At 41.9% G+C, this 9,238-nt stretch overlaps 1 protein-coding gene across 4 annotated transcripts in view; it reads left to right on the top strand.

Annotated features, from left to right (window-relative positions):
* The window catches only part of nin (ninein (GSK3B interacting protein)), a 29,531-nt gene that overhangs the window by 5,215 nt on the left and 15,078 nt on the right, over positions 1-9,238 (top strand). For all 4 annotated transcript variants that reach the window (XM_034857556.1, XM_034857557.1, XM_034857555.1 and 1 more), the window contains exons 4-16: positions 652-824; positions 3,130-3,175; positions 3,266-3,441; positions 3,547-3,693; positions 3,845-4,012; positions 4,246-4,382; positions 4,893-5,033; positions 5,264-5,438; positions 6,190-6,300; positions 6,553-6,642; positions 6,794-6,929; positions 7,079-7,200; positions 7,799-8,922. In XM_034857556.1, the coding sequence (XP_034713447.1) occupies positions 652-824; positions 3,130-3,175; positions 3,266-3,441; positions 3,547-3,693; positions 3,845-4,012; positions 4,246-4,382; positions 4,893-5,033; positions 5,264-5,438; positions 6,190-6,300; positions 6,553-6,642; positions 6,794-6,929; positions 7,079-7,200; positions 7,799-8,922 (2,746 nt within the window). The remainder of the gene's footprint in view (positions 1-651; positions 825-3,129; positions 3,176-3,265; positions 3,442-3,546; positions 3,694-3,844; positions 4,013-4,245; positions 4,383-4,892; positions 5,034-5,263; positions 5,439-6,189; positions 6,301-6,552; positions 6,643-6,793; positions 6,930-7,078; positions 7,201-7,798; positions 8,923-9,238) is intronic.

Below are 9,238 nucleotides of genomic sequence, written 5' to 3'. Positions count from 1 at the left end.
AATGAAACAAAGAGTGAAAAATTTAAAGGGGTCTGAATACTTTCCGTACCCACTGTATATATATATATATATATATCTATATATCTATCTCTATCTCTTGTGAAAGATATTTTGGTTTCGCGCGGGTGTGTGTGTGTCACACACACTTTTGGTAATTCCAACATCTTTTCGGTTCAGTCATTTAATTTCTCTATGATCACAAAAGAGTGACAGAGACCATACACCCTAGATAACTATGAGATAAAATGAAGTCTAATCCTGGTCAAAGCAAATAATTCACTGTCTGTATCTATTTGTTGCAGTTAATGAAGCACAAAGTCTATACAAACTGTACATACAGTTTCATTGAATTTCTCTGAAGTTTTCTCAGCAGTTTGCACAGTGTCGGCCGGTAGTTTTTGTTTCATTCTAACAAATGGGAACATGTGGCTCTAAAAGGTTCTGTACAGTAGTTACACTTTTAGAGAAGTTGTAAAATTTAGAGAAGTAGATGGTTCAGACTGCAGCACATACTTTATTAGTCATCTGTATTTTAATAATATTCTCTTTTGTGTCTAAGACATTTTTTTTTTTCCACTAGTGCTACTGTGTTCAATTGATCATGACTCTGCCTATTTGATTTCAAAGTGTCCTGTCATTGAATCTCCTCAGACTCCCCTGAGATCCAACCAAAGTTTGTGAAGGGCAGTAAACGTTACGGCCGCCGCTCCACGCCAGAGTTCGTCGAGCCCATCTCAGACTTCTGTGAAGTTACGAATGCAAACCCAGTGGAGGAAGATGATCTAGAAGACAACTATGACTCGGCTGTTCCCCGGAAGCGTGAGGTAAACCATTAAAACGGATGTTCTCAAGTTTTTTCCAGCAGTGCTCTGAACATCCAGACGCTGGGGATGCCATCCTTATCGCCTCCTGTCCTCGCATGCGCTGTGTCATGGTGTAATGTCAGGCCGCCTGCAAGGCGTTATTCTTAGCTAATCAGCTTAGTGGCATGCAGGGCAGAGCCTGAAATGTAAAATAAACACTCAAACACAGGATTCACAAGGCCCTGTTGATTGCACAACAACACAGCACTGTCTGTAAAGAGCACTGTGAGCATAATTAGTGTTTAATTTGCCTCCAGTAGTTGAGATGTAACCGCAATGTTTGTGTAACCTCACACTGTGTATCATGATGCGATTCTGTGCGAGTGCTCAGTGTGGAGTTGAACTTTGCCCTGAGTATTTATGCTGGCGTTGATGTGGTGGTCAAGGCAACCGCACAGTGATTCAGGAATTTACCTCATGTCCAAACAGATGAGTTTTTAGCAGGTAAAAAGAGAGGCAGGCACTGATTGTTGTTGTTTATGGTCCTCAATATTTCCCCCACAGTTGCTGTGTCACAGTTGCAGGGTTTTTATTTTTTTAATTTATTTATCCACTCCTTTAGCAGGTGCCTCCCATTGTCTGCACAGGACAGTACTGGTTTGAATGCGACATGCGTCAGTGTCACAGGGTTGTATAGTATTAGTTCAGTCATGGCCACGCACAGCTGAACACTCTGCATGGTTCCACAGCTTGATCTTCTAGATTCTTTTCTTGGATTATCATGCTCACCGCTGACAGAGAGAGTTGTTTGACATGTACGGAGGTCAGAGCTCAGACTTTGTGTGTTCATGGCCTGCAACAGAAATCAGGGTGAGAAATGTACAGCAACAGGTCCCATTTTTGTCCTGAAAATCTAATGGGCAGTAAAGTAAAAGGGCCGGGCTGTGAATTAATAGATTAGTCGATTAACGTAATTTATCAAGAAAAGATGGCAAACATTTACTAGTTCCAACCTCATGCGTTAGGTTAAGCTGATTTATCTGTTTAATGCTGTTCTGAATTTCATATCTTTGGGTTTTGGACTGTTGCACAAAACAAGCACTTAAACATCTGCAGACATCATCTTGGGCTCTGGGAAAGAAAATGTGATCATCACATTTCTATCATCTTATAGACTAAATTGTTAATTGATTACTGATTGCTTTGGCCTTTGACAAGTTTCATTTTTCATACCAATAAATGTGCATGCATTAACGCGCTGCAGAAGAATAAAGCATGACAAAGAAAAGTCCCCAACTGGTCACCAAAACGGCATAATGATGGCTAGTTCAGCTTGTGTATATTCTGTGTATTGTCTGGGCTACAGATTCCACCCCCGATGCCTGCCAACACTATTCGAGACATTACACTGAAGCGTGTCTTGGTATTGACTAATCTACGTTGCAACAATGCTGCAATGTCTGGCCTGGGGACCAGCAGATGGGGATGGGTCAGGGGCCTCTGCCACAGAGAGACTGCAGGCCTGTTGCTTTGGGAGGGGGAGGAGGAGGGTGTAGGACTCTGACAGAGGAACAATGAGCACCACTACCCCCATTCTGGTGCATGCCTATACACCATGTATCAAAACGCCACTTGCAGAATCCCATCTGTTCTTCATTCCCTCACTGTTTGCTTCCCAAACAATAGATTGTCATGCTGGAACTGGGCTGGAGTCACACCCACATAAACCCCTCCTCTCATATTTCTGAGCAAGCAACCAAAAACACAACTAAGTTTAAGTTAAAATCTAAAGCCTACTGGTAATTTGGATTTTAAGAGTAAGAAAAACTCAGTTGGATTTTAAACTAATATGTCCTAATTGTTTATTTTAAAACACTTCCTTTTCAGCAAAGCTTCTCACTTATTTTAACTTTAGTTGTTAAATGTTGAACATTGTCACGGGGAGTATTACTATTAACAGAGAAAATAAGTGTGTCTGTCCATGACACATTTTCTCTATTATTACCATTTCCAATTTGCACAGCGATCATCCCTGATGCCTTTGTGCCATCACGAAAGCTCTTTTGGGCTTTTTGTCTGATGCTCCCCCAACCCCCCCTCACACAAACTCAACCTCACCTTATTTAAAAACATGTTGAAACTTTTAAACAGCTGATTGCCACATTAAATAAACAGCCCGCAGGGAGATTTTATGTGATTTATATTATTTATTTTTTTTTCTCACAAATGAGCCTCACCTATGTTTTCATTCTTCACAAAAACATGTTAGTTATTTAGAGACTAGCTTCTTCATGATATTAATTTGTGTTTTTTTGTGTCTTAACAGCGGTGGAATGCTAATGAATCAAGCACAGAGGAGTATGAGGCAGAAGGTACGTCAAAGACACAGTATTTTCAGAAAATTCACTGTATTTTCAGTTGTTGGTCACTGAATGATTAGTCTCTTCTGACCTCGTTTGTAGGCCAGATGCATCTCTGGAACCCCGATGAGCCGAGCACACCTCGGAAAGCCATCTTTCCCCTGTCTACCTGTTTAGAGGAGGGACTGCGTGAAGCCTGTGACGAGCTGGAGATATCATGGGATGGATGTGCCGGTCACGCCCAACTGCTCGCGCTATGTGAACACCTGGGCCTGGAGGTTAGAGTCTTAGTTAATGGAGAAACACACACACATAATGTGAAAGAAGAAAATATCTTGTCTCTCCCTCTGCTTCTTAGAAAAAAACACACATTTATTTTACAGATACATTTGGATGTGCTCCAGAGTCTAACTGGTGATGGAGTGATGAATGTTCAGGAGTTTGTTTCCAGAGTTGTAAACCACGACAAACCCCCCACGCCGTCGGCCTCCACACCCTACAGACAGCTTAAACGACACCACTCCACTCAGGTATTAGTTTTTTTAGCTCTAATAGGTCCTAACAAGTGGGGTGGTAGTAGTAGTAATAATATTAATAATAATAATAATATAGTGACTCAAAGCTAGATTTCAGGTTGGAATTTTTGAAATTAACTCTGTTAGTAAACCTCCCCCCATACAGCCCTTTGACAACGGAGGGCGTAGGATAGCCACTCCTTTTGCTCTGACCAGCACCATTGGCATGCGTCTCTTCTCCACCCTTGATGACGGTACCGGTTTCACTCCAGTCGAATGCATCCTGGATGCCTGGCTGGAAGAGGGGATAGAAAACAGCTTAGAGATCTTGCAGGTACGGATTCTTCTAATTATTACTGTGGCTTTTAGTTACCGGAATTTTATGTGTGCATTCAGACAGCTGATGAAAGAAAAAGGAAATCCGATTCATGCAATTTGGGAGAATATGGTTTAATATTGTATATATTTTTTTATTATTTACTCCATGATTCAAATCAGTATCAGTATTTTCTAAAACAGTTGCAAAAAAGGACAAATGTAAAATAAATGTGTAAATTTGTTTTGCAGGCTTTGAATTTCAGCCTAGATGGAAAACTGAGTCTTGGGGATCTCACCATGGCTCTTGAGAATGAGCTACTCGTTACTAAGAATGGGATTCACCAAGCGGCACTGGCCAGCTTCAAAGCTGAGATCAGATATCTTCTGTGAGTACGAGTCACCGCCATAATACAGCTCATTCACATCTTAATACTCTTTGTTGACATTTGATGAATCATTTAGAACCAGTTTGTCTAAAATACAATTTTATAAATGCATTATTTTATTTTTTTACTATATATATTTTTTAAATATATTTAAGAAATAAACAGTGACAAACAATACACTGAGACGGAGAATGCGTGACCACAAGAAGGAAATAATAATAATTAAACGGAAGAAAGATGTGAGGGAGGGAGACAAAACAACACAAGCAGAAACAGACACAAACAAAACACATGCATAAACAGACACAAGACAAGGGACCAGCACAAGGCTACAGCCCGGACCTCACAGAGTCAGCAATGCACCCCCACATGTCCAGAGTCTTCCCCGGGACTCCATTAATCCGCGCCGTAGAGAGTTCCAAATACAGATTGCACGATTGTTGCCTTTTGTTCCTGGTGTCATGGGTAAATATTTGTAAAATGATTGACCCTGTGGTTTTTCTTTTACAGAGAGCGTGTAGACCGAGAACTCAGGGAGAAAGAGAAACTCCAATCTGACTTGGAAAAAGCCGAGAAACTCAAAACTCAGCTTGCCGCTGAAGTGGATGAGCGTCACTCAGCCATTGAGCACGTGAACAACCTCAATCTCAGGTAATGTATCCCTCAGATGAAACCAGATGTCCTCTTTTACTCTTTGTTCTGTATAGCCCTGTTGTGATATAATTTGATTGATTAATGTTTTAATTGTGCCTTCCAGATGTCTCGGTTTGTCTCAAACTGTTACAGCTCAAATGCCTTTGTTTAACATTTGGTACAGTCAGTTAATATAATGTTCCTTGTAAGCGTCACACAATGCTTTCTCTGTGCCTGAATGTCTACAGGAAGCTTGAACAGGACCACAAAGAGAAGCTAGCAGCGGTACGGTCAGAGCTCACCAAGGAGATGGACCAGATCCAGCAACAGGCCAGCTTGCAGCGCAAGGAACTGGAGTCAGAGGTTGAGAAGATCCGGGAGGATGAATCCTTTCTCAGAGACAACCTTTCCATCTCTGTAAAGGTAACCATAAAGACTCTTTGCTTTAATGGGTATTATATGGTTTATTGACGCAGTGTTGTGGAAGTTTTCTGTACAGCAGGAGTGGAAATGTTTTGAAGTGAGACTTTGTTGAAACAAAATAAAGACAGCTGTGCAATTAAACCAAGGTTGCTTTTTGGTGTATATTTATTACCTGCAAACTATAAGGCAAAACAATTACAAAGTTTACAGCAGTAACTGTGTGAAGTGTCTGGCCAAGGTAGGAGGCCAAATCACAGTCTTCTCGTTTCTCCGGGAAAGTGCCTTCTCTTAGCAAAACAATCTTTTCTACTTCTGTCCCTCAGGCCTCAATGTTTCTATCGGTCATTTATCTTAGCTGCCAAAGACAACCTGGTGCTTTTGGTCACATACAGATAGAGGATGTTCTTGACCCTGCACCATTATTGATAAACAGCCCTTGACAACTGTTTCTTTCAGACTTTAAGGCACCAACCTTCAACTGGTAAATTTAGGGACAAACAGCTGTGACTCGTCACGGAAGACACACACAGAATGAATGAGAATTTAAAGTCATACAACCAAAAAGCGTAGTAATGAATTATACAGAAGGATATATGAAATCATGCTTAAATGTAATTTCCCATAAAAGCAGAAAGCACCCACTGATGAACCTTGACATGGGTTGATCTTTCTCACTAAATGTTGTCTTCTGCTTATCCAACAAAAAAGGTTAATGATTGTAATGTTGTTGGTATCCAATTTTTTTTTTTAGGAAAACAGACGCCTTGAAATGGAGTTGCTGGACATCAGCGAAAAACTAGTGGAGACTCAAAGCCAAAATGCAAAACTCCAGACAAGTTTAGACAACGCTATGAAAGAAAAGGTACAGAGAATTTTTTTGGCTCTCCATAATTTCAAAACTGACTTTGTCTGTTGTTGGGGTTATTGGATCATACACATAACTGCACTCAAATTATTTTTTTTATAGTGTTTTTTTGCTTGCTCTTAAGTTTTGTTAATTTTCTGTATTCTCTCTCGCTCGTCTTCTGTCTAGCTCCTTTAGTTTGAGTCCTTATTTTTAGTTTATGGTTTCTTTGCAAACAATAAACTTGTAAATGATCTTATTTTCTTTTAGTTTGGAGACTTGGACCCTGGCAGTGCAGACTTCTTACTCCAAGAGGAAGGTATTAAAGAACTACGCAGCAGCTACGAAGCTCAATGCAGGGTAATTGCGTCCAAATCTCAAAAACTTTTTTTCTTAATTTTTTCTGTTTTTGCTTGCATGTCCCTACATGAAGGGGCAACAGAAATATTGTCTTCACAGACTTGATGTTATACACAGTACATGTTTAACTGGTAGCACTCTCATTTGGTAGGAGCTGCAGGATCGTATTGACGAGATGCAGTCAGAGTTGCGTGAGTTCCACGGTCTTGGACGAGTTAATCAGCCCTGCCACAAACCTCTCTCTGAAGAGCTGGAGAGTAAAAGCCCCGGCATGGAGTCTGATCCAGGTAATGAATACATACACCACACATGCACTCCCTGGAGAGCTAATTACAGAGCTCTAACTACATCTCTTCATGACAACAATCAGTACATAAACAGTTTGTATAAAAACAAGGAAACCAGCTTCACCAACTTGTAATGTGACTTTTTGAAGGTATTGGTTGCGAGGAAGTTCAGCCCTTCAGCATGAGCCTTGAGGCAGAGATGATGTTGGAGCAGCTGAAAGAGCAACACCTCCAGGAAATGGAGGATTTGCAAAACCAGCTGGAATGCAAGGTTGGTAGAGTAGATATTTTTATATTTTATTATATTAGATCTACATGTAGTTATTCATCTTGTAAAATTGAGACAAGATGCTTCATGGAATTTTAAATATTTTTAATTCGTCTTTATCTGGTCTTGTTGGCTGCATCCCAGTTTGAACTTACTTAATTGTTGCGGCGAGTTATATAAACTCCTGTGCCTTCAATGGATTAGTTTTGACATTTTGGGAAATACGCTTATTTCCTTTCTTGCAGAGAGTAAGATATGACGATTGATACCACTCTTGTGTATGTCCAGTAAATATGATCAAATTACATGATAAGCTTGGCTTGTAAAAAAGACTGGAAAGAGGGGAGAAGCGGCTAGCTAGTAAACAACTGGTTGCTGAATTTTGTTACCTTTGGACATAGCCATGCTAGCTGTTACCCCCTCTTTCCAGTCTTTATGCTAAGCTAAACTAAGTGGCTGCTGGCTGTAGCTTAACAGCATACAGTTATGAGAGTGGTATTCGTCTCATCTAACTCTCAACACAAAAATCAAAAAAGTGCATTTATTACAAGTCAACTATTCAATGTTGAGTAAACCCTCAACGTTCTTTACATCGCCACAGATCAGTGAATTTGAAAAGATGATAGAAGAGCAGAGGGCAACCCATGAGGAACAGCTGGCCGCCTTAGCCCTCCAGTACCAGCAGGAGGTCGAGGCGTTGAGGGGGGAGATGGTCGGCATTCAGAGTCGGGGACAGGAGCTCCAGACCCAGCTAGAGCAGGCAGAGCTGGAAAGGACTAGTCTGGAGCAGAAGCAGACCCAGGAGAGGGAAGAGCTGGAGAATCTCCAGGAAGAGGAAGTGGGAGCTCTCAGACAGAAACTGCTGGAGGCCCACACCTGCACTGCAGACCTGGAGGAGCAACTGAAGACCCTGGAAGACCTGCAGACCGAGACGGATGGACATCTCGTAGATGAGATGGACGCGCTGAGGAAACAACATGCCAGTGAAATTAAGAAACTGGGGGACGAGCATGCAGAGCTTTCTGAAGCCAGACTGGAAGAGGAGCGAAAGAAACTGCGGGAAGAGCAGGCTGAGTTGGAGAAGAGATTGTTAGATGGTTGGGAACAGGAGAAAGAGCTGTTGCAGCAAAGCCATGAGGCCAAACTGAAGGCCAGACTAGAAGAGGCAAAGGCGAGGTTTGAGGAAGAGCGCGACGAGATTGTGCATAGGCTGACAGAGCAGTGGCAGGAAGAGAGGGCTCAGCTGGATGAGCAGAATAATGAGACTCTGCATGTGGTGCTGGAGGAAGAGATATCCAGACTCGCCAGGGAACAAGAAGAGAAGGAGGGCAAGCTCCGGGAGCAGTGGGAGAGCGAACGAGACAAGCTTCAGGTGCATCAGGAGCAGGCTCTGCTCGATAGAATACTGCAGGAACGGTTGCAGATGCAGGAGAAGTTTGAGCAAAGGGAGAAAAAGCTGAAGGAGGAGTGGGAGAGGGAGAGACTGCAACTGGAGGAAGATTATGAAGGGATGCTCCAAGACAGGCTGAACGAAGAGAAGGAGAAGCGTAAGACTGAGAAAGAGGAGGAGGAGAAAAGAGCAAAACGCTTAATGGCAGAGGAGAGGGATCGTCTAGAGGAGAGCCACTGCAAGGCCGTGAAGGATCTGACCCACAAGCACACCAGAGAGAGGGACGCTCTCAGCAGCACGTTGGACAAACTACGGGAGGACATTGCTCAGGAGAGGTGAGAGATTTGGCTTCTTTTTTCACATTTTTTTATTATTGAGAATCACATAGTAGCAGTATTTTTCACAATCATCTTTGGATTGAAACCATTACAGAGTGATCCATATTTTCAGATTTCTTTTTTTTAAACTATAATATAAGCACAAACAAAACAGGGTGTAGCTCCACTTGAAGTGTATGTTTTTCAAAATTTTAAAAAAGTTTATAAGTATAATAAAAATTGGATAAAGAATTGAAACTAGAACTGCACGCAGTTTCAACGGGGCCCAAGCCTCCCCTCGCCAGTAGTCCCCGGCGACACGGGGAGCGCGCGA

The sequence above is a fragment of the Etheostoma cragini genome, chromosome 20, assembly GCF_013103735.1.
Source record: "Etheostoma cragini isolate CJK2018 chromosome 20, CSU_Ecrag_1.0, whole genome shotgun sequence".
NCBI classification, from domain to species: Eukaryota; Metazoa; Chordata; class Actinopteri; order Perciformes; family Percidae; genus Etheostoma; species Etheostoma cragini.
Note: the sequence above shows the minus strand (reverse complement) of the source record. Positions and strands in the feature narration are given on the sequence as shown.